Source organism: Amia ocellicauda, chromosome 7 (genome assembly GCF_036373705.1).
Source record: "Amia ocellicauda isolate fAmiCal2 chromosome 7, fAmiCal2.hap1, whole genome shotgun sequence".
In the NCBI taxonomy this organism is placed as follows: Eukaryota; Metazoa; Chordata; class Actinopteri; order Amiiformes; family Amiidae; genus Amia; species Amia ocellicauda.
The window spans coordinates 22,004,010-22,028,832 of record NC_089856.1 but is presented as its reverse complement, the minus strand read 5'-3'; the positions used below and the strand labels follow the sequence as shown (position 1 = coordinate 22,028,832).

Below are 24,823 nucleotides of genomic sequence, written 5' to 3'. Positions count from 1 at the left end.
TACAAAGCATATTCATAATAAACTGTATGCATGGTGACGAATGCATGTTAATTGTAATTTGTATTTTATTCAAAACAGAAAAAGTGTCTGAAATAGCAAATCAGTGTGAAACCCTTCATAGATAGTGTACAACCCGTCTCAGAAATAATTGGAAAAGCAAATAGAACTTTACAAGCTAACTTGGAAGCAACACGTCAGGGAATTCCTATAGTGAGAACTTAGTTTTTACAAACATGAGTGAAGCTTTATAGGAAGATGACGTAGAATGTTGTGGCCGTTCATCCAATCAAAAGGTACAAGTCTAAGTCCGTTTGCGATCTGTCTTCCAGTGGAGAAGTGTTAGATCCAAAAACCAGATGTCTTTCTTTGATGTGCACCGGGGAGATTTGATCTCACGGTCGTCATTTAACAACTGTCAATCAATCATTAACAAAAACAGTTCCTGCCTATCTGGAAAAACGATTAAGTCCACAAAGAGATTTTCAACAAACAGCTGTGGGCTATTTTGGCACTGTGTGATCTTTTATTACTAACAGGAATTTCTAACAAATTAACCTTGCTGACCTTTTGCTTAGCCTGATAAATCTAATTTGCTCAGTCTGTATACAAGCTATTTCTAATGTTAGTATTAATATAAAACATTATATAATTATCACCAAACACTTTCTTCAACTTTCCAATACAGGGTCTTCAGATATACTTAAAACAGCTTTAATTTAACAGTATTTATCCTTCTGTTGTACATAGGAAATTGTCCACAGGTGGAAACATTTTATATCTTATGATTATGGTTATGAATGTGAACTTCTGAGTGAGGAGTAATTTTACTCCTAAACTAACTTTTAGCGTGATTCAGAGGAGTAGTTCTGAGATGTTTTATGCATACGGGCACAGATCTGCGAAGAATGATGACATTCATGGATGAACACAAATTTGTTTGATGGACTACTGTATGTAGTTATTTTATTACCGTCAAATAAATTTGTTAGTTGTTATGCTGCCATTTCTTATATGCACTAATCAATGTAATGTTAACTTGACAGTTTAGTTGTGGCCAGATATTAATAAGAACATTAGTATACAAAGTATACAAATGAGAGGAGGCCATTCGACCCATCATGCTCATTTGGTGTCCATTAATAACTAAGTGATCCAAGGATCCTATCCAGTCTATTTTTACATTTTCCCAAATTTTCAGCTTCTACCACATCGCTGGGGAGTTTGTTCTCTGTGTGAAGAAGTATCTCCTGTTTTCCATTTTAAATGCCTTGAAGTCCAATTTCCATTTGTGTCCCCGGGTGCATGTGTCCCTGCTGGTCTGGAAAAGCTCCTCTGGTTTGATATGGTCAATGCCTTTCATGATTTTGAAGACTTGAATCAAGTCCCCACGTAGTCTCCTCTTTCCAGGGTGAAAACATTCAGTTCCCTCAGTCTCTCCGAGTAGGAAATTCCCTTCAAACCTGGAATAAGTCTGGTTGCTCTCCTCCGAACTGCCTCTAGAGCAGCGATATCTTGCTTGAAGTGTGGTGCCCAGAACTGTACACAGTATTCCAGATGAGGTCTAACTAGTGCATTGTACAGTCTTAACATTACTTCCCTTGTTCTAAATTCTACACTTTTGACAATATACCCTAACATTCTGTTTGCCTTTTTAATTGCTCCTAGATCTTTCTCATGCGTTTCTTAATCTAGTTCTATTCCTCCAGTTATAGTGTACATTTTTGTTACCTGCATGTAATACCTTGCACTTGTCCACATTGAATTTCATCTGCCAGGTGTCGGCCTACAACTGAATATTATCAGTTGTGAATATTAAGTACCTTTGAATAACCTGTGCTGCCGAGATTGTATCTGTGCAGCCACCTATTTTGTAAATTTGACAAGTTTGCTAACTATCCCTGATCTTTATCATTAATAAAGATTAGAAAGGCCCTAATACTAATCCCTGTAGAACTCCACTAACAACCTAACTCCAGTTATTACTTGATTTCTTAGCACCCTTATCCAGGGTGACTTACAATTGTTACAAGATATCACATTATTTTGTACATTTACCCATTATACAGTATTTACTGGAGCAATCTAGGTAAAGTACATTTGCTTAAGGGTACGACAGCAGTGCCCCCACCACGGATTGAACCCACAGCCCTGTGTTCTAGGGTACGGAGCCCTAATCACTACTCCACACTACTACCCAGTTAGAAGCAACTCCTCTAATTGACACCCTCTGTTTCCTGTACATCAACCAGTTCATAATCCATCTACCTACATTACCCTGAATGCTTTGTTCCCTTTCTTCTGGATTGGTATGACATTTGCCGTCTTCCAGTCAGTTTGCACATCCCCTGTTCTAAGTATCATTTGGAATATTTTAGTTAGCGGCAGGGTTCGAGTTATAACCTGAGCTTCGTGGGGGTCTCTAATATAACTAACGTTACCGACGGAGATAGGCTAAATAAATAAATAAATAAGCCTAGAGAGAGAGACAGAGACTTCATTGCTCATTACGTGTCCAACATTTTCTCTCTCTCACACGCACACACACACACAGCAGCCGACTATTTGCCCCAGATGTCTGCGATAATTGCAACAAAGTTTAAGTTTCAGTAGCCTAATATGCCAGCAAAGACACATCGCTCAAGGAGAGACCGCAATTCTCCCCTTTATGGTATCATATAAAGTGTTATTATTTTACACACTGCTCGCCACCGGCACACAGTAGCAAGCAGATTATCATATGTAGTGCTCTATTAATTGGAGGATGCATCATAAAGCCAATAATACAAAACAAACAAGCAGCAGTCAATATAGTCTAATACAGTAGTAGACTACAAACAGTGCAAGAGCCCTTGGATTATACAGTGCATCATGTAAACCAGCAGTTGTTCAACAATTTTCATACACCACATAACACAATACTCTTAGGCTAGTAAACAGTAAAGGCTGTTCTCTTACCATTACGCAGAAAAAATAGACCAAAGCAAGGCTGCGGTCGTGGTCCTGGAACCCATGATGCTGAAGTCTGATGTCCTTTTTTTATCTAAGATTGTACGAAAGGGAGAGGGTCATATTGGTCGATGGGAGGCCCATTTAGATCCACAAACAAGAATGCGTTAAGGCTCTTGGCTCGCAACAGGTTCCTGGTTTTGCAGTCAGTGTCATTACATGCAGAAAAGCCCCTCTCACACTCTGTAGAAGTCAGGACAACAGTGTTGCTCGTCAATATCAGTCTTTTCCTGGCCCTGGTCCTGGCCTTGTAATCAGCTTGCATTAACCAGGGACATGTCACGTTTCTGTAATTTTAGGGAGAGACTTTGAAGTTCACGTAACACATCTTTCATTGTCGGTAAATCAGCAAGGAATCCAGTGTATGTCAGATGCTTATGTAAACCCGTGTACTTGCCTGTCTCTACACTGGAATGGGAGCCATCCTCACTTGCAGACTTAAAGTGATGTGCTAATACTGGGAAATCCTTCAGCACAGCTTTGACAGTGTTGAAACTGCTGGACACCCATCTTATTGTAAACACTTGTCCAATTTTCAAACTCTGTAGGTTCAGTTCTGCAGCCATTTCTTCTAACTCCCTTGCATTTTTGGGGGACTGGTGGTAAAGGGAATAGAGTTTTGAGAGAAAAAAACTCTAAATGATTACATCCTGCCACCACCTTCAATGAGTAATTTACCGCTAATTCTAAGTGATGCGCAAGACAATGAACTGCCTGAAGTCGAGGGAAATCCTGTTTCACTCTAGCTATGAGTCCGGTTGGCACGGCTGCTCCATCCGTGGCTATGCTGATCAGGTTTTTTCGAAGAAACTCCTCGTCCATTCCTGCTGCCTGAAGGCTGTTTTTCAGTCCAGTACACAGCGACTCTGAAACTGTGCCCTGGTCCAGTTCAACAATGTCAAAAAAACATTGTCCACATCTCCATTCCCAGTGACATCGCACCTGACATAAATAATCATGTATGAGCGTCCATGAATTGTGCTTTCATCTAGTGTTATGCTAATATGGGAATCAAGTGATTTGACAGTGGAAATAAATTTATTTGTGCAATGTGCTCTACAATCTGGGCACATGAATGATCAGATCTGTGAGCAGGGCCGACTGTTGCACCATTCATCTCATTAAGTTTCATAATGGGATTTAATTTTGTATAAGGCATCCTTTCTTTGGCAACAGTATAGGTTGCCCTGAACGAACTAGCTGTCTCCTTAAACATACTGGAACTGAGTTCTGCAACTTTCCTTGGAAGCACGTATTTTTGTTTGATCTCTGCTATTTCAACAGCTCGTTTGTGAGCAATGCTGTCGTGGTGTATGTAAATCTTTTTGCGCAACTGCTTTTGAACAGGGCTACTTACAGTCCCATTGATCCAGGCATCCGCCAAATGCACTCCAAGCCTTTTCTCAGAGAGTAAAAGTGTCTTGGCTTCCTTACACACAAGGCCTCCAACACAATCCTCCTTTGCAAACAGCCAGGGGTTTCTTTCCTTCCAGGATCGCCACTGATTGTGCCCCCAGTTCTGTGGCGGTCGTTCCATTGTAGCAACCTGTACCTCCTCATCCTGCTCCTCTTCTGAAAGATCCAAGTGTTTGGTGGTCCCACATTCAGCAGGTCTGGTAACATCTTCTGCAGCAACAAAGCTAGTGCTTGCTTTAACACTAGCAGGTGAATGTGTGTGCCGAGTGTGTTGTGGTGGTCCCACAGGCTGCAACATCAGGTCCGGCAGCAGAGTTAGCATCCTCCATAGCAGCCGAGATTGTGCTGGCTGTCATGCTAGCAGGTGAAGCTGTTTTTTGTTTCTTAGTGAAGAAACCGAAGCTAGCCAGGCTTGTAGACCCCGTTGGCAGCAGCTGCCTTATTTTCGGCGGCATGGTAACTCACCTACTCTAAAACTACAACTTTCTATTCAATATAAGATAATGTTGGCAGGTAGTGGCTTCTTCCAACTGAGTTCATGGTCGCGCGGTCTCAACCTGCATTATAGTTAGGTCAATATTGTACTGCGCACCATAGTGGCTGCCTGGTGAAGTGCAGCCATCCTGTCATAATGACAGTCATGCCGTGTGCAGCAAATTTCATTTGAAAAACATGTTTATTTTTGCCTGTTTATCTTGTTAATGTAAATAATACTAATTGCAATGAAAAATACATTATTTGTGATTCAGAATAATGGTTGTTGGTAAATGAATTAGTGACCCCCACAGATGCATGATTTTACTGCTTCCATGGGAGCTCATACCCCTCCTTATGGGAGCTGAGCTCCCACTGGCTCCCTCATAACTCAAACCCTGGTTAGCAGCCTATAAATAATTTCCCTGTACTGTAGGAAATATACCATATGGCCCAGGTGATTTGTTTGTTTTTAATTCTGCAAGTCCCTTTAGTATCTCCTCCTCATTTATGCTGATTTATCCTGGACAGATTGTTAACCTGTGGCATGTTATCCATTTATTCTTTTGTAAAAACCTCTGTGAAATTATCATTTAGAACATTTGCCACATCTTGTTGATTTTCTAAGATACTTCCATGTTTGCCCTTTAGCTGTTTCACTTCCTCCTTTATTGACCTCTTGCTGTTGTAGTATTAAAAAAACCTCTTTGCATTAGTTTTAGCTCCAAGAGCTATGTTTCTTTCTTTTTCCCTCTTTAATACGTACTATACCCTTGATACAGTGTAACTAAAAGTAGATTTTTGCCAAACAAATGCAAGTGTACGTTCAGTATTTGTTGCATAAACATGAAAGCATGAACAACTGTAAAGCAATCAGTATTGGATATTGCAAAAACATATGTCAAAAATAATCACATTTTAATTTACAGGATGGGAAAATCCATATCAACATATACAAAAATATGCAATTAATCTGGAAAGATGTTTCTGTAATTTCCAATGCTGTTATTTATTATGTTATGTATTTACTTACTTGCAGTAAATAAACTATCATTACAGTAAACTTCAGACGAGTGACAAATTAAAGGAAAAAACAACATAAACTGCCTCAGTATGGTGTTGGAACACCACGAGCCACCAGAACAGCTTCAATGCACCTTGGCATAGATTCTGTGAGTCTCTGGAACTCTGCTAGAGGGATGGAACACCATTCTTCCAAAAGACATTCCTTTGGTGTTTTGATGATGATGGTGGTGAGCGCTGTCTTACACATCGGTCCAGAATCTCTCATAGGTGTTCAAATGGGTTGAGATCTGGTGACAGCGAAGGCCGTAGCATATGATTCACAGTTTTCAGACTCATCAAACCATTCAGTGACCCCTCGTGCCCTGTGGATGGGGGCATTGTCATCCTGGAAGAGACCACTCTCATCAGGATAGAAATGGTTCACCATAGGATAAAGGTGATCACTCAGAATAACTTTGTAATTATTTGTAGTGAGCTTTCTCACCTTAGGGGAAAGTGGAACCAAACCATGTCAGGAAAATGCCCCCCACAGCATAACAGAGCCTCTGGACCCCCTCACTGTAGGGGTCAAGCAGTCAGGTCTGTAACGTTCTCTTGGTGTACACCACACCCCAGCTCCTGACATTTCTGCCCCAATAATGATCCCTCTTACAAAGTCACTTAGATCCTTTCCTCTTGCCATCTTGATCCAAAATCAAGGATCAGGATGTTAATTGCTTAATTGTATCATGCAGTACACCTGTTTGGCGGCAACTGCATTCGTTATGTTCCTCCACTGATTTATTCAGGTTTTTTCTTTTAATCTGTCACCGGTCTGTAGATACAAAGCTAAACAAGATAGTGCACCTTCATTTGGAGTACAGGAAGGATTTTACTATTTTTCACACAAATAAAAAAAAAAATTGTACCTGTTCCCTAAAGTTTTGATGCACTATGTTGTCATCACATAGAACATCATCAGTTGTCGCCAGTGCTGTCTTCTACTAGTCATCCTCATGAAACCTAATCTTCTGCTGCTGTTTAGGCGGATACAATGTAACACCATCAGAATAAGTTGACAGTTCTAAGCTGGCTTGGCCAAGCCTTCCTCTTTTCACCCTGCTATTTTTTAGGCTGCCTGCAGCCTTCACTGAAAACCAGTTTTTCAGGTTAGATGGATCTTCTGAAACCAGAAAAAACAATATATTGCCAGCTATGGTAGTTTTCAAAGAGAGGTTCCCTTAGTGTTTGTCAAGAGAGAGAGTTGTGTGTTTCTGGCTTCTCTAAATTCTAGCATACTTATAACCTCTGTCATTTTTGCCTTATTAGTCTGCTGACCTAAGTGAGGTGGTTCATGCCTTGTTGTTTGTTGAAGACTTTTTGGTTTTTGGCTAGTTTGCCTAGTTATTTTTGTTATTTTCTGAAAGGATTTGAGTATTGGATTGCCTTTTGAACTTTGCATCAATTTTGGATAACTTTTGGAGTATTTGGGAATTATTTTTGTTCCATTTTTGGTGGATTACCAAATCATTCCTGGATCTTCGGCCTAGCCCAAGAAGTGGTAAGACCAGCCAGTGGTTGAGAACATTATTTTTTGGGACTTCCTTTTTGTACCAATTCCTCAAAGGTGTGATTCTTCCTACTGTACAGAGACTCAAACACAGGACACATACAGATTTAATGCTGAGGTGAAAAGGCACTAAACTTTTTCATAAACTTCAGCATGTACTCTTTTGTTGTTTTGTATTCGTATATACTGTTTGCTGTGTCGGTATAGAGAAATGGTTTCGAGATACTTATTTACATGCATAAATCTTGTATAGTACACTTTGGGTTTACAACCAGATATTCTGCAGTCCTTATCCTCCCTAACTTTAAGTCTGGCGATCCCTTCTTTTCTTGGTTGGGAATCGTTACAACAGTATAAGCCATAAAATTGCTCTTCCATCACTTCCTGCTCTCTTCTCCTGTGCTCCGCATTGTTTTGTCTTTGCAGGTTAAGAAATATTTAAGCATAACTAGCCATGGAAACAGGACTGCCACAATCGCCCCATCTTTAGGAAATACTGAGATGTATTGCAGGAAAATGTAAATATCCTGTGTTTTGTTAATACAAAACTAACAGAGTTCACTTGATTATTGCAATATGAGCACAAGTGAACTGAGTTCTGAGAAAACGATCCTGAGTTTGTTTCCAAATTAACTCGGCAAATTTGTGGCAAGTGTGAACAGCTAGCGCACTGATACATTGTTTCAAAGCAAACAAACCAAACTGAGTTAGTTTGAAACTAACCCATTGTGAATACCCTCTTAGTTTACTGTTCTAGCCTTTTTCAATACCTGCTTCATCCAGCAGTGAGACAGAGCCTAACCAAGTACACATGGAAGGCTCAGGGCAGGACTTACCCTCACAGACACACATTAATTCACATACTCACATACTCTCATACACACACACATACACACACACACCACAGTATACTGTCACCCTACTGTATTAGCACAGTGACACTATTCCAATCAGCCATCAGTAATATCTCTCTTCTCTCTCCTGTGATTGGTCTCTCACATGTTCTAACCCCTCTCCCTATCTATGACTCGCTAAACATCTGATCTAATCCATCCTCCCTGTCTCCTGATAGGTGACATGTTTACTGCTGAAGAAGGGGAGGGGGAGCCTGACTGGGTGAAGACAGAGCGCCAGCAATTCAATGAGTTCAGAGATTTGAATAAGGTGAGAAAGCTCCCAGTCAGTGTGTCAACCAGTCAGTCAGTACATGATTGACTGGAGACAGTGTTTGTTTGACAGTTAACTCTCTCTCGTACAGGATGGGTCTCTGGATGCCAAGGAGGTGTCCCAGTGGATCCTGCCTGGCGAGGTCGACCACTCTGATACTGAAGCCAAGCACCTGATTTACGAGACTGACAAAGACAAGGTAATACAATCTATCTGTACCCAGACAGAGACGGATAGATACACTGCTCTCTTTCCCCATAGGCTGTGTGCACTTTTACCATGGTGTTACTATCGATGGGCCTTATGGTATCACAGTGCTTTCCTATGGGGTTCGGCTCCATTTGACTTCACTATGGTGTACTACACTGGTCTCCTGTATGAACCCCAGCCCACCATAGTCAGCACAAATCTATACTCTCTCTGTCTCTCCCTCTCACTCCCCCTCTCCCCAGTGTCTTTCTTTTTAACTGTCCTCTTCCATCTGCCTTTTTCCTTCTCAGATTTGACCATGATTTTTGGTGCAATAATTGCCCACATCTTGAATTCATAAGAACATAAGAAAGTTTACAAATGAGAGGAGGCCATTTGACCCATCATGCTCGTTTGGTGTCCATTAATAACTAAATGATCCAAGGATCCTATCCAGTCTATTTTTGAATGTTCCCAAATTGTCAGTTTCAACCACTGGGGAGTTTGTTCCAGATTGTGACAACTCTGTGTGAAGAAGTGTCTCCTGTTTTCTGTCTTGAATGCCTTTAAGCCCTAACCCACATGAATTAATGAACGTCCTAATGGATACAGTGCTAACCAGTTTCACAGTCTAATTAACAGCCTAACAAGCTCTCAGTCTCTTTAATCACATTGCAAACAGAGCAGCATTTTTTCCTATAAAACTGATTTTATTAATTAACCAATGAGTGAATACAATGAATCATAATTAGTTATAACTGAGCTTTGTACACCAGGCTTTAGTAATTGGAAGGGGGTAGTGGGAACTTGCTGGTGATGGAGCTTGAACTTGACTGGCTGTCTGCTCTGTGCCCTGATTGCCTGGCAGGATGAGAAGCTGACCAAGGAGGAGATCCTGACCAATTGGAACATGTTTGTTGGCAGCCAGGCCACCAATTATGGCGAGGACCTCACCAAGAAGCACGACGAGCTCTGACCAGTCACCTCTGGAGGGGGGAGGGGGGTTTCATAACCATGGAGTTTGGGAAGGTGGATGTGAGAGGGAGAGCAAGGGGAGAAGGTGTGTGAAGGGTAATGGGTTAGATACAACAGGGAAGGGGAGGTAGAGCAAAGGAGAGAGAGGGAGAGGTTAGCAACTCAGGGGTGAGAGGAAGGGGTATGATATGTTCAATTTAAGCTCTCTAGTCCTGGCTTTGAAGAGCTACCCAGGGTGCCTCAGTAACAGACTCAGTGTAGTGTCTTACTCAGTGTACTGGCTCTCTCAAATGCGAGTAAAACGCTCGCACTGTAGAGCCCTGCCATGACTGGATATGGAATAATCCAATAACCGAGAACCGATTTAAACTCTTGGGAGTCGCGACAGTACAGTTTGTTTTTAATGTATGTAAGTGTAGAAAAAGTCGTTTCACAGAGATAGATCAATGCAAAATAAATAGTTTTTTCCAATGTGATTTTAGCGGTGTGGCAATGAACGGATTTACATGTTCAGCTCTTTACCCGTGCCACCTCAAAAAGGGTCTTGCACCCCCCCAGGGGACCACTGAGCTAATGTGTAACGGCCGATGCTGTGAAATTATGATATATACACAAAGTACACAAAAGCACAGTATTATTACACTATGCCTACATGGTAGCTATGCACAACTCCAGGGTAAGTGCATAGTAATTCCTTATGGGATGACTCGGTCCTTACATCACAAAACTGGTTACTTTAAAGGGTTAACCCAAGACAGTATAGTTACACCACTGTCCCAATTCATGTTCCATGTACTTATATTCTACCTATGCTGTTAAATAACAGTTCAATGCATGTCTCATATGAATACAAAAATGCTCTGAAACTATTTCTTAGCAGTTCCATATTGTTTTTTAATTCACAACACACCATTGCAAAAAATGCAGTTTAAAAAGCTTAAGAACATATCTGAACAGAAAAGAACAGGCATTTTGGGGGATTAATATTGATGTGCAATGGCTGTATGATGTCATACTAATAATGTGTTTGAGTCCTGCTGTAGTATAGAAATGTCCTTCAACTGTGAACTTTTTGGATGTGTCACCATGAAACACACTGGGGAAACGTGTGTTTTATTCTCCCCATTTTAACGTCAAGCAACAGGCGAATCCTTAGATAGGATTAATACTTGAGAAAAATAGAGAACATAACCTTAATTCACATGTGGACTGCCTCTGAGGTCTAATGATTTCAGCACAGTATTAAATTAGTAGAACCCAGTACATTTAGTCTCATACAAGTTTAAAGCACATGTGAACAAGTTACGAAGTATATGAGCAAAATTAGCATTAAATCAGACCCAGAGTTCTAGAGAGTTGACTGAGACCCCTGCCCCCCACCCCAACGGCTATGACACTGACAAATAGAGTACATTACAGACACACACACACACACACACACACACACACACACACACACAGTATACAGTACATGCACAGACATACAGTACAGACACACACACACACAATCTTGCTGTGACTGTCAATAACACAACAACTGTGATTGTCAGTCTCACTCATACAATATTGTTGTGACTGTCACTGGAGCGCCAATTGAAACTGGGTCTATGTGTCTCTACAAGGCCACTGCTTTAGAGGATGAAAGAGGGAGCTTCTGCAATTTTCCATTATATTTATATTGTATTCCTATTATGCAAACTGTTTACACGTTTTTTTATGGGGTTTTTTTATTAATAAGAAAAAAATACCAAAAAAAAGGTTTGACTGAACCATGGTATTAATACCCAATACTGTGGCGATCTCCAATACACAGACGCAAACACACTCACATTTTCAAATAACATAACTCACTCACAGACTTATGCAAACACACTCACATGATATAACACACACAAACACACTCACAAATACATACACACACTCTCCCTTACACACACACATTTAAACTTCCATGCAACACTTGCACGTACACAAACACACAGCACACAAAGCAACCCGATCGTCTACATACACACAACAATAACCCTTAGACAGACACGCAAAACACAACACACCCAAATGCACACATACAAAAAACACTTAACAGACATGCTCATTCAAACACATTAAAAACACCATCACTCAAACACCCAGGGACACAAAAAACATAATTGTTAAAATGTCCTTTCTCTTCAGTCTTTTGTGGGAACATGGGATTCGATGAGCCACAATGAGTCTAAATTAAATTTGAAAACTTTAAGTGTTCCAGGGCAACAGCCACAAGAGTCACCACAGAAAGAAAATGAAAGGAATGACAGTCTGCATTGGCTTGAATTGAAAATGTATTACCTCAAACCTAACAAATCAGAAGTTTGGAGGGAAAGATTAGAATCTTTACTCTAAAACCTATAAAACAAAAAGTTAAAACTAGCAATTTGAAGTGGAACAACCTTGGAGTTAAAAGCCCTATGAGTAAAAATCCAGAAAGATTGAAAGGCACTAAAGTGGAAACACAAAGGAATCCAAACCAAAACTTCTCCACCTAAAACCTGGAAGCTTGGCAACCAAGTCCTCAAGTTGACGCAGTCTGCCAGCCCTCCCTGGTATTGAACATCTGAATTACTGAAATTTGTAAACTATGCAGGTAGTACATTGCACATACTATTCAAGGACTAGATATATCGCAATTACATAAAACCTACTTGTGTATGTGCTCTCAATTATAGGAACGGGTAGCTTAATACTTTTTATTATTATTATTATTATTATTATTATTATTATTATTATTATTATTATTTATTTATTTATTTTATATATATTATGTTTTGTGCCTTGAGTAAAATCTCGAGTATTGGTTCTCTTTCTCTCTCTCTCTCTCTCTCTCTCTCTCTCTCTCTCTCTCTCTCTCTCTGTCTCTCTCTCTCTCTCTCTCTCTCTGAGTTTATTGAACAGAAATGAGCATGTGGTTTTTCTACAGGAGACGCATACAGATTCAGAGAATCAGAGCCACTGGGTTAGAGATTAGAAGGGGGAGGTGTTTCTGAGTCATGGTTCTAATGTTAGTGCAGGGATTTCTGGTGCTAGACTAGACCATTTCTTTGCCTCACAGCACAGTCTAACGGTCTGTCTGACTACCACTATATTTCAATTGTTTTTGTCCCCTGCCTCTCCTCACACATCAGAACTCCTATTGGCATTTCAACTGTAAATTGCTTAAAGATAATTTTACTTCTTTTTGGGAGAGTTGGAGAGAGGAGAGGTTTTTATTTGAGTCCCTGAGACAGTGATGGGACATTGGAAAGATCTAGATTAAAAGGTTTTTTTGAGTTGTCATAGAGCAGTGGTGACTTTGTTACCAAAGAAAGGGGACCTTTGTAATATAAGGAATTGGTGCCCGGTAACATTGTTGTGCTTGGATTACAAGATCTTTTCTAGAGCTCTAACAAACCACTTAAACACTCATATGGAAACTCTGATTCACACAGACCAAACATACTGTGTTCCTGGATGCTGTATTTTTGATAATTTGTTTTTAATTCGAGATGTTCTCACTGTTGCTGGTCTTTTTAATATATATACAGTGCATCCGGAAAGTATTCACAGCGCTTCACTTTTTCCACATTTTGTTATGTTACAGCCTTATTCCAAAATGGATTAAATTAATTATTTTCCTGAAAATTCTACAAACAATACCCCATAATGACAACGTGAAAGAAGTTTGTTTGAAATCTTTGCAAATGTATTAAAAATAAAAAACAAAAAAGCACATGTACATAAGTATTCACAGCCTTTGCCATGACACTCAAAATTGAGCTCAGGTGCATCCTGTTTCCACTGATCATCCTTGAGATGTTTCTACAACTTGATTGGAGTCCACCTGTGGTAAATTCAGTTGATTGGACATGATTTGGAAAGGCACACACCTGTATATATAAGGTCCCACAGTTAACAGTGCATGTCAGAGCACAAACCAAGCCATGAAGTCCAAGGAATTGTCTGTAGACCAGTGCATTCATAATCAATAGGCTAGCCTATAGTCATTGTTATTAAACAAGAATAAAAGTAAAAATACGCCACAAAATGAATGAAAATGTATCCACTCATACAAAGTATATTCATAATTAACTGTATGCACAGTGACGAATGCATGTTAACTCTTGTATTTTATTCAATACAGTAAAAGTGTCTGAAATAGTGAATCGGTGTAAATCCCTTAATGCATCAATATAAATAAATAAAAATTAAAGGCTATCTTACCATATTTGTATAGCTGTATTTTCGTTTCTGCTTGTCTACATGTGTTTTTTGTTTTGTTTTTTACAATGTATCTGCTGTGTGTAGAAGCTGAATGAGTTTAATTGTGATGGTTAAATAGGGTTTCAAAGACGCAGTCTGCCTCGGTGCTGATTATTATTGCCGAGTGTTTCTCCACTTCTACTCTGTGCTTGGGAACGTCCACATCCAGTGATGTTAGCGTTCGGTTCCCAGGCCGGTGGAAAAGCAGGCTGGTTCAGAAAAAGTTCAGCTGGTTCCCAGGTCGAGCACCTGCTCTGGCACCAGCACCATGTCAGTGGAAAAGCGCTATGGGAGTGTTTTTTGGGATTCTAGGGTTCTTGCAGAGGAACTGGGAGGGGCTACTAGAAAAGGTGCTGGTCAAGTTACAGAAGTGGCAGTGGCTGTTGCCTCAGCTCTCTTTCAGGGGGTGGGATTTGGTCGATAATAACCTGGTTGCCCCTATGCTGTGGCACAGGTTAGTGCAGGCTATACAGAAATGTATTGCTGCCTTTTTCTGGGGTGGGTTTCACTGGCTGAAGCCAGCGATTTTGTACTTACCAACAAATGATGTGGCGCAGGGCTTTTATAGACAAGAGCATGAGCTAATTTGGGAAATGCAAAATTAGAGAGAAGTCTTTAACAAATATGAATAACTCCAAAAAATCTAAGAAACAATAATAAATAACAAATTAATATAAAATAGTATTTTTATATTATTAAGGACTTTTGCATTGTCTCTAACTTATCTTCATTCTACATGTGTTTTATACTGAATGTACTTTTCTGCTTAGCTTTAACTTTAAAACCATGTCCTGTCTGTAGTGTTTTGTACAAAACCTGTTGGGAACCTTAACCTTTGTTGTATTGGCTACTTCAAATACACCAATTAAAAATTCGCCTGCACAATATACATTATAAAGCAAAAAAAATAAAAATATATATAATTTATTTATTTTATTTTACACAATTGTAAGAAAAGTATCTTTAATATATATCAACATCAACATATTTTATTATTATTATTATTATTATTATTATTATTAATGAGTGTTATTCTATGTTTTGGAATTGCTCTCAAATTAGCCTGCCCTTTTTATGCATAACCAGACAGTGTAATTTACATTGGATCAGGACTACTTTACTTTTTAAATGTAAAATCTTTCAAATAAAGCTTCTACAGTGAATTAATAACTATAACAGAAAAAACACCAACTGAGTACATACTCATTCTAAAAATTGAAGGTTCTTCAGCGGTTCTATTTAGAACCTTTGGGTTCTTCGTGAGTTAAAGGGTTAATTTAAGAACCGCAAGGTCCTTGGTAAACACAAGGGATCATTTAACAACCCTTTTTCATCATGATCGCAATTGATTTAACATACATTTAAGGTTCTTTAAGGATCCTTGTTTGCGAGGAACCTTGGTAAAAGGTTCTAATAAGAACCTTAAGGGTTCCTCCACAGTATCAACCCTGGGAACCCAAAAAGGTGTTTATTAGAACCTTCACTTCTTAGAGTTTACATATAAGCTGAGTACTGTAATTGTATAAGAAAATATGTTTAGGTAAATTAGTGTTACCATAAGCTTTCATTCATTTATGATACACTTTAGGACAGCCCTATAACACTATTAATATGTCACCACAAAGTGGATAGAGATTAGAAGATCACAAAAATATTAATATGAATACTTCATGCACTGCGCAGTTGGCGCCCCTTTCTCAAATTCTGTTGACTCTTCTGGAGAAGCAGGCTTGGCCGACGTGACTTGTTTGCTGTCCAATGACATAAGTCATATATATTTTACAATGTACCCTCCCTTTCCGTAATTGCTTCTGAAAATGCTGCAGCAGCTGCTTTATTTTTTCAGCACTTCCAAATCTTGCAGCCGCTGTTTTATTTTTTCAGCACTTAAAATCTCACAGCCACTGCTTTATTTTTTCAGCACTTAAAATCTCACAGCCTCTGCTTCTGTTGGAAGAACCATTAGGTTTTAATCCATTGTTTCCCTGCCAGGCTATTACCTCCAATTGTATTTGGAAGGCATTGTGGTAACTTGTGCATCAACCCAGTCTTGTTTTCAGAGGATATGACTGTTGTGGGTTATATGTATGGGGATCACAATAGAACTTTATTAATCAATTATGTATTCCTTATTAGGTAAACAAGCCACACTCCAGTTTAAAGTCCTAGTCCAATGGAAAGTACTTATTAATATAACTAACTTTAATGATAAAGGCAATTAACTCACTCTCTCAGTAAAGTACTATTGTCTGTCTCTACAAGACAGTTCTCTCTCTCTTTCACTCCATCTCCTTTTCTCCCTCCCCCTCTCTCTACAGGATGGCCATCTCTCTCTCACTGAAGTGCTGGAGAGTTTCAGTGTCCTTGCAGGCAGCGTCCTGACTGACTATGGGTTCTTAATGACTGGAATCCATGATGAGCTTTGAATGCCTTGCCATGTGATAAATATGGGATACGGAGAAACCTGTCCCATGTAATTTGTGGATTATGTAATGTAAATGGCCAATACAAATGTAAAGGTTCTCATATCTGAAGTTTTTCCCTCAAGGATCTTGTGTGTGTTTGACACATTCGACCCATCATGCTTGTTTAGTATCCCTTAATAAGTAAGTGATCCAAGGATCACATTCAGTCTATTTTTGAATGTTCCCAAATTGTCAGCTTCAACCACATTGGGAGTTTGTTCCAGATTGTAACAGCTCTCTACGTGAAGAAGTGTCTCCTGTTTTCTGTCTTGAATGCCTTCAAACATAATTTCCATTTGTATCCCCGGGTCTGTGTGTCCCTGCCGGTCTGAAAAAGCTCCTGTGGATTGACGTGGTCAATACCTTTCATAATTTTGAGCAATTGAATCCCCACATAATCTTCTCTGTTCCAGAGTGAAAATGTTCAGTTCCCTCTCCGAGTATGACATTCCCTTCAAACCTGGAATTAGTGTGGTTGCTCTCCTCTGAACTGCCACTAGAGCAGTGATTTCTTTCTTGAAGTGTGGATCCCAGAAATGTATACAGTATTCCAGATGAGGTCGAACAAGTGCATTGTACAGTCTTAACATTACTTCACTTGCCTACACTGTTGACAATTTACCCTAGTATTTTTTTTGCTTCCCCACATTATTTGGATGAAGAAAGTGAGGAGTCCACATAAAGTCCTAGGTCTTTCTTATGAGTTACTTGTTCTAGTGCTATTCACATAGTGTAATGATAGTGGACAGTTTTGTTACCTGCATGTAATACCTTGCACTTGTCCACATTGAATTTCATCTGCCAGGTGTCAGTCCACAGCTGAATATTATCCAAGTCCCTTTGAATAATCTGTGGTGCTGATCCACCTATTTTAGTATCATCTGTAAATTTGACAAGTTTGCTAACTATCCCAGAGTCCAGATCATTAATATAGATTAGAAAAAGAACAGGCCCTAATACTGAACCCTGTGGAACTCCACTAACAACCTCACTCCAGTTTGAAGCAACTCTTATTGACACCCTCCGTTACCTATACATCAGCCAGTTCATAATCCATCTAATCACATTTCCATGAATACCTACAGCTTCCAATTTTAAGATCAGTCTTTGGTGCAGAACCTTATCAAAAGCTTCCTAAACATCTAAGTACATCATATTGAAAGACATGAGGTCTTGTCAGAAATTTAAATACAATGAAATACATAACAGCTCTGCAAAAATATTCAAATTATATTTATTTATTTATTTCAACAGTATATGTAAAATATTGTTGTACAGTTTTGACTCTCTCTCCCCTCCCCTGCACATCCACTTTTCTCTCTGTCTGGTTCCACATGCAAAACACATGGAACAACTCTCTCCTCCTACAGTCCTTTGCACATCCCAGAAACAGTGACATCACCCCTGCTGCTCGGCAACCCAACCCTCCAAAGGAGGAAGAGGACGTAGAGGGGCTAGGTCTGGGCCAATCCATGTGCGCATCCGGGACACTGCCCTCTGCTGATTGGACATTATGCATCTTTTGTTTAGAACTGTATGAAATGCGAAACCCAGAAGAGATCTGTAATACCCAGTTTCCACAAGCCACGTTTAGCTGCACCTCAGCATGGCCATGCCAGTCCAGGGTGTTTCCACTAGGGCTCAGCTCAGGCGGCAGTTTCGTACATCGTATTAGTTAGGGTTAGGGTCAGGGTTAGGGTGAGAATTAAAGAGAGAACAGCTACAAAGTTAAAACAAACACACAAGAACACCACTTTCAGTTTTTCTCAAGGATCTCATCGGTTTATTTAAAGCAAAGTGAAAATACAAAATAATGTGACCTTTTGAACAGTTCAAAGGAAGGGGGCAAAAGACAGCAGACTGTACAGGAATACACTGGGCACTGAGGAGAGTAGAGGGAGATAGTAAGACAAGGTGGGGAGACAAAGGTAGAGAGGGAGAACAACAGACTGCAGCTATAAAATAAAGTTTAAAAACAGAGAGAGATGGAGGAAAGTTATATTTTGTGTCTCTGTGGGTGTCAGACTTGCATGACTGGTCTGGATTCTTTAGCCTTGAGCTGAACACCTGAGCCGGAGAACCCTGTACCTCCCTGAGGGAGAGAGAGAGAGGGCGTGGGGGGGGGAGAAGAAATTAATGAACAAAATTAAGAAATGGATAACAGAACATTAAAAAAAAAAATCAATTAAATCAATAGATAAATGAGGAAATGAATGATTTAATTAAGTGAATAGGGAGTGAGTGAATACACAGGAAAGGGAAAGAATACAGGCTGTGCCACACATGCTGGGCTGTGATGATGGGGTCTCCAGGGCTGGAAGCAGAGGTGGGGGTCAGAGCAGCACTGAAAGCACGGCCATTATAAATCAATCATTTTGTTATATATGTAAAGCCACAGAGTGCTTTACATAGTGATAAACATACAACAAAATTTAAAAATTTAATAAATGAATAAACCTTTAACAGTTTAAATGAACTAAAATAAAGTAAACCGACATATAAATAAACCATTAGGTACGGAAGGGCAACACTCACTACCCCAAGAAAATACAGGATCGAAGGAAGGGAATACAATTCATGTATAAATCACTAAAGTAAAAGTACAGCGATTTATATTTAAATGCATGAAGTATGAATAAAATCAAACACACAGATGACATATATAAAGGAATAAACAAAGCAAAGTAACACAGGAATGGACAAAAGTGCCTGTACTGCATTATACTGCACTACATCATACTGAACTGTATTATATTGAACTGCATTATACTGCACTGTACTATACTGTATATTACTGCATAGGGATAGCATTTATAATAATAATCAAAAAATAATAATAACATTTAATGGTCTATTTGACCGGTTTTGGTGTTTATACTAGGTAGGCTAAATTTTTCTATGTCGGCGCTTCTAGTGTTAAATGCATCCATGAACAAGTTTTAGACATTTGATTATGGGTCTAAATGAAAAGAATAGGGCCCAACAGCCTCCAATAATGTACCAATAAATTATCAAACTGTTGGCTAAATATTCTTTCAAATTACTATAAAATCCTTTGTTAGACTTTAGACACAAAAAAAAAAAACGTGTTTATTTGGTTTAACAGTCACATATATATTTTAACAGTTATGGTATTTAAGTTTTCCGCAGTAAGCTTCCAAATCTGTTGTGAGTCTCATGCACAGCGGCACTGTGGACACACTAATGAACACCGTGGTGTAACAAAAACGCAACCATTGAGAAACACAGGGCTTCTAAAACCAATAAAAATGTGTTTTACTAAAACCTTCTAAACCAATAGAAAGTCTGTTTGAAAGCTGTGTTGCATTTGAGTATCCATGGTTTTGGTTACTGTTTATTCTTGTCATGACTGAAGATTACCATATATTATGTTATGGAAGCGCATTTTTACTAAAAAGTACATTAAAATTGCTTTTCAAAATGAACAGTAGTAACTAAAATAAAGCAATTATAACAAATATTTGCTAAAGATGTTGACAAAGCAAAAACAAATTACAAACATGCTCAGATCACAATGAAATATCTAATGAAAACGATGCACCTCTCAGACAATGCTGGATAAAACTGAAACTATACACAATATTTATAAAATTATTGCAAATCCTACATCATGTTTTGGCTACTGCAATACTTTTAACATACACAGTAAATAAGTTACACTGTTACACCGCATTTTCAAAAGTTATAGAACACCTGCATTTTTCCAGTTTTTATTCAAACGTATGCAGGGTAAGGTCTCAGTGTACAAAGAAACAATTGGAGATAAAGAAATCATGGAATAATTTTGTTTAACAAAATTTAACCCCTCTGGCATCCTGGTATCTGTGTGCTTCTCTTTAATCCCATGTGTACTCTTCACTGTTGTGTTGTGTTTGGTATCCCATGAAAGCTGAGACTCTCTGCTTTCTAACAATGTGAAGCATTCTCTGATGTGAAAAATGTTTTTTATACCTCCCCGCATTTACAACCCCCCACCCTCCCCCACCTCCGCATTCTGAAATGGTTCAAATATAAAAATCATGCCTTCATGGATGCAAGATCTTATAAACATGTTGACTGTATATCTCGTATACACTTGTGTAAATTCTAAATCTGTAAAATATATTATGCCTTGAACTGCACTGTATTATTGCACTTTGCATTACTCGTATATGTTGTAAATTTACAAATTACAAATCTGCTAATAAAAATAAAAAATAAAAATAATAATAGTATGAACCTAGAATATTCATTATTTATTTATTTATTTCTTGGCAGAAGTGCTTATCCAGGGCGACTTGAGCGTTTTTCTGGATTTTATTGTTGTTATTCTTTCTCTCACTGTTAAAATACACCTACTATTAAAATTATAGACTGATCATTTCTTTCTCAGTGTGCAAACGTACAAAATCAGCAGGGGATCAAATACTTTTTTTCCCCTCACTGTATGTATGTATGTATGTATGTATGTATGTATATATATATATATAAAATAACTAGTAAAATTGTATAAAATGGAAAGAGAGCATTACTGAAAGAGAACTTCTGTAACTATGTTGATTCAGGTTCATCCGTACTAGATGGAGTAAGAATACGTTCATGCATAGAGAGATTACAATGATAAATATAAATGTGTGGGACATGGGGGAGGGGGAGAGGGGCGTGAGCTGTGACCCAAATGTCTTGGGTGGGCACCACCCAGAATGTTTGGGAACCACTGCTGTACTGTATTGCACTGCACTGTGCTGTGCCTTACCCTTTGCAGTGGGATGATGTCCGTCTCTCTGAGTTTGGCCCCAGTCTCTGGGTCAGTCATGTCTTTACGAATTAACCTCTCCACACACTCCATAGTCACCACTGAGCCCCTGAGAGAGATGGAGAGGAAAAGGAATGGGGAGAGAGCAGAGCGAGACATGGGGCAGGGGGGGAGACAGAGAGGAGGGCGCATGAGTATATATATGGTTTTGGAGAAAGAGGGAGGGAAGGACAGGGTGATTGGGAAGTAGATGGGAGGAAGGCAGTGCAAAATGAAGTAGGGGAGAGAGAGAGAGAGTGAGAGATGAGGTTAATACACTCACTTTTAACTACAGTTTATTAGCAGTTAAGAAAAAAAAAACATCAATAATCCTCTATCTCAAGTAAGAAATATATACTTATTTTTCCCCCCTTTTATTATTTTGTTTAAAAACAAACCCAGCTAAAACGGTAAAAAGATGCAGACACTAAATAAAACAATGAAAAACGGTTTCCCACTGGCAGAAGGGACATTCATCACCAACACTGGGATTAAGAAGTGACACAAAAGAATTAACTGCAACGATGGTGTGCAGCACCCTCCACTGCAGGGGAGTGCAGAGTAGGGCGGGCCTGGTGCCAGGACGTAACACAAGGTCTGAACAGGCCCTTACTCGTCACCGAGTCAAAAGACATGGCCCCCAGGCACCCCTGGGAGAGCAGGGACCCTGGGGTGGCAGTCACTGTGATGTTGGGGGTGACCAGCAGAGTGGGGAAAGGGTCCTGTGCATCCGGGAACTCACACCCCTCAAACAGTTCTCCCAGTAGGACTGTATCTTGTTCAAGTAGCACAGAGCGGAAGTGTGCCAGCAGCCTCTCAACACAGTGCAGGGAGCACAGGCCCAGTGCTGCAGCCAAGCTATATGCCCCCTTCCAGCACCGCTCCGGAACATCCTGCAGGTGGCATAGCTGGGTGATGCAGGCAGGGAAGCTGTGGAGGATGTGGGTGATGTCCAGGCGGGGGGTTCTAAACCAGAGGCTCCTGCAGAAGCCAGTGCAGGGAGGGGGCCCCTTCTGCTCTATCAGCAGCTGCCAGGCCTTCATCTGAATACAGTAGAAGGGGCACAGTGCTGTGAGGGTCAGGTGGCCACTGTCCAGCAGGAACAGAGGGAGGTCCAGGTGCAGGCCTCTGGCTCGCTGCAGCAGTGTGCAGACCAGCGGTTTCCAGGCCAAGCCATCAGGACCATATAGCAACTGCTGATGGGACTGCAGTTGAAAAACCGAAACCCTGCTTCTGATATGAACCAGACCCTGTCCTCCCTCCTCCTGGGGCAGGTACAGCACACACTGCCTCAGCCAGTGCAGCTTGTCCCAAAAGAAATCCAGCACTGCCTTTTGTAGCTCGGCCAGCAGTACTGGAGGAGGCGGCACACACATCAGGCGGTGCCACAGCGCCGAAGCCACCAGGTTATTGATAAACCGTGTCTTCCCCCTGTAGGACAACAGAGGGAGCAGCCAGTGCCAGCGGCCCAGCCTCCCTTGCACCCCCTCCAGCACACCTAAACATCCCGAATAAGAAAAACATCTTCAAAGATGATGATGACCAGTACGACTGGTGCAAGTGCTTGACGGCTCCCCATCACCTCCCACAGTCTGGTGGCCAGAGCTTTCGACTACAGCTTGTAAAACAGCACACAAGCAAAGCGACAGGGCACCAGTTCTTGATGTCACACAGGTCCCCTTTGGGAGGAGCGTAATGACGACTCTCCTGCAGCACAGACCGCAAGTCCTCACCCAGCACAGGCCAGAACCCCTTATAAAACTCCACTGGGAGACCATCTATTATTATTATTACTATATTTCTTAGCAGACACCCTTATCCAGGGTGTCTTACAATTGTTACATTATATCACATTATTTTTAAATTTTACCCATTTAAATACAGTGAGGGAAAAAAGTATTTGATCCCCTGCTGATTTTGTACGTTTGCCCACTGACAAAGAAATGATCAGTCTACAATTTTAATGGTAGGTGTATTTTAGCAGTGAGAGACAGAATATCAACAAAAAAATCCAGAAAAATGCATTTCAAAAAAGTTATAAAATGATTTGCATGTTAATGAGGGAAATAAGTATTGACCCCTTCGACTTAGTACTCGGTAGCAAAACCCTTGTTGGCAATCACAGAGGTCAGACGTTTCTTGTAGTTGGCCACCAGGTTTGCACACATCTCAGGAGGGATTTTGCCCCACTCCCCTTTCAGATCCTCTCCAAGTCATTAAGGTTTCGAGGCTGACGTTTGGCAACTCGAACCTTCAGCTCCCTCCACAGATTTTCTATGGGATTAAGGTCTGGAGACTGGCTAGGCCACTCCAGGACCTTAATGTGCTTCTTCTTGAGCCACTCCTTTGTTGCCTTGGCTGTTGTTTTGGGTCATTGTCATGCTGGAATACCCATCCAAGACCCATTTTCAATGCTCTGGCTGAGGGAAGGAGGTTCTCACCCAAGATTTGTCCATCGTCCCTTTGATGCGGTGCAGTTGTCCTGTCCCCTTAGCAGAAAAACACCCCCAAAGCATAATGTTTCCACCTCCATGTTTGACGGTGGGAAGGTGTTCTTGGGGTCATTCCTCCTCCTCTAAACACGGCGAGTTGAGTTGATGCCAAAGAGCTCGATTTTGGTCTCATCTGACCACAACACTTTCACCCAGTTCTCCTCTGAATCATTCAGATATTCATTGGCAAACTTCAGACGGGCCTGTACATGTGTTTTCTTGAGCAGGGGGCACTGCAGGATTTCAGTCCTTCACGGCGTAGTGTGTTACCAATTGTTTTCTTGGTGACTATGGTCCCAGCTGCCTTGAGATCATTAACAAGATCCTCCTGTGTAGTTCTGGGATGATTCCTCACCGTTCTCATAATCATTGAAACTCCACGAGGTGAGATCTTGCATGGAGCCCAAGACCGAGGGAGACTGACAGTTATTTTGTGTTTCTTCCATTTGCGAATAATCGCACCAACTGTTGTCACCTTCTCACCAAGCTGCTTGGCGATGGTCTTGTAGCCCATTCCAGCCTTGTGTAGGTCTACAATCTTGTCCCTGACATTCTTGGACAGCTCTTTGGTCTTGGCCATGGTGGAGAGTTTGGAATCTGATTGATTGATTACTTCTGTGGACAGGTGTCTTTTATACAGGTAACGAGCTGAGATTAGGAGCACTCCCTTTAAGAGAGTGCTCCTAATCTGAGCTCGTTACCTGTATAAAAGACACCTGGGAGCCAGAAATCTTGCTGATTGATAGGGGATCAAATACTTATTTCACTCATTAACATGCAAATCAATTTATAACTTTTTTGAAATGTGTTTTTCTGGATTTTTTTGTTGTTATTCTGTCTCTCATTGTTAAAATACACCTACCATTAAAATTATAGACTGATCATTTCTTTGTCAGTGGGCAAATGTACAAAATCAGCAGGGGATCAAATACTTTTTTCCTTCACTGTAGCTGGGGCTATTTACTGGAGCAATCTAGGTAAAGTACCTTGCTCA

The 24,823-nt window shown here is 40.3% G+C and overlaps 2 protein-coding genes and 1 pseudogene across 4 annotated transcripts in view; 1 reads left to right on the top strand and 2 right to left on the bottom strand.

Moving 5' to 3' along the window:
• rcn3 (reticulocalbin 3, EF-hand calcium binding domain) overlaps positions 1 to 14,042 on the top strand; it is a 29,504-nt gene extending 15,462 nt beyond the window's left edge. Inside the window, exons 6-8 of the mRNA XM_066708844.1 lie at positions 8,544 to 8,635; positions 8,730 to 8,837; positions 9,696 to 14,042. Of these exons, the coding sequence (XP_066564941.1) occupies positions 8,544 to 8,635; positions 8,730 to 8,837; positions 9,696 to 9,803 (308 nt within the window). The 3' untranslated portion in view covers positions 9,804 to 14,042. The remainder of the gene's footprint in view (positions 1 to 8,543; positions 8,636 to 8,729; positions 8,838 to 9,695) is intronic.
• Positions 3,261 to 4,744, bottom strand: LOC136753239 (E3 SUMO-protein ligase KIAA1586-like; annotated as a pseudogene).
• Positions 14,043 to 18,296: 4,254 nt separating the features above from the next.
• The window catches only part of nosip (nitric oxide synthase interacting protein), a 53,241-nt gene continuing 46,714 nt past the window's right edge, over positions 18,297 to 24,823 (bottom strand). For all 3 annotated transcript variants that reach the window (XM_066708848.1, XM_066708847.1, XM_066708846.1), the window contains 2 exons: positions 21,299 to 21,407; positions 18,297 to 18,634 (listed from right to left, as the gene is read on the bottom strand). In XM_066708848.1, the coding sequence (XP_066564945.1) occupies positions 18,563 to 18,634; positions 21,299 to 21,407 (181 nt within the window). In that variant the 3' untranslated portion in view covers positions 18,297 to 18,562. The remainder of the gene's footprint in view (positions 18,635 to 21,298; positions 21,408 to 24,823) is intronic.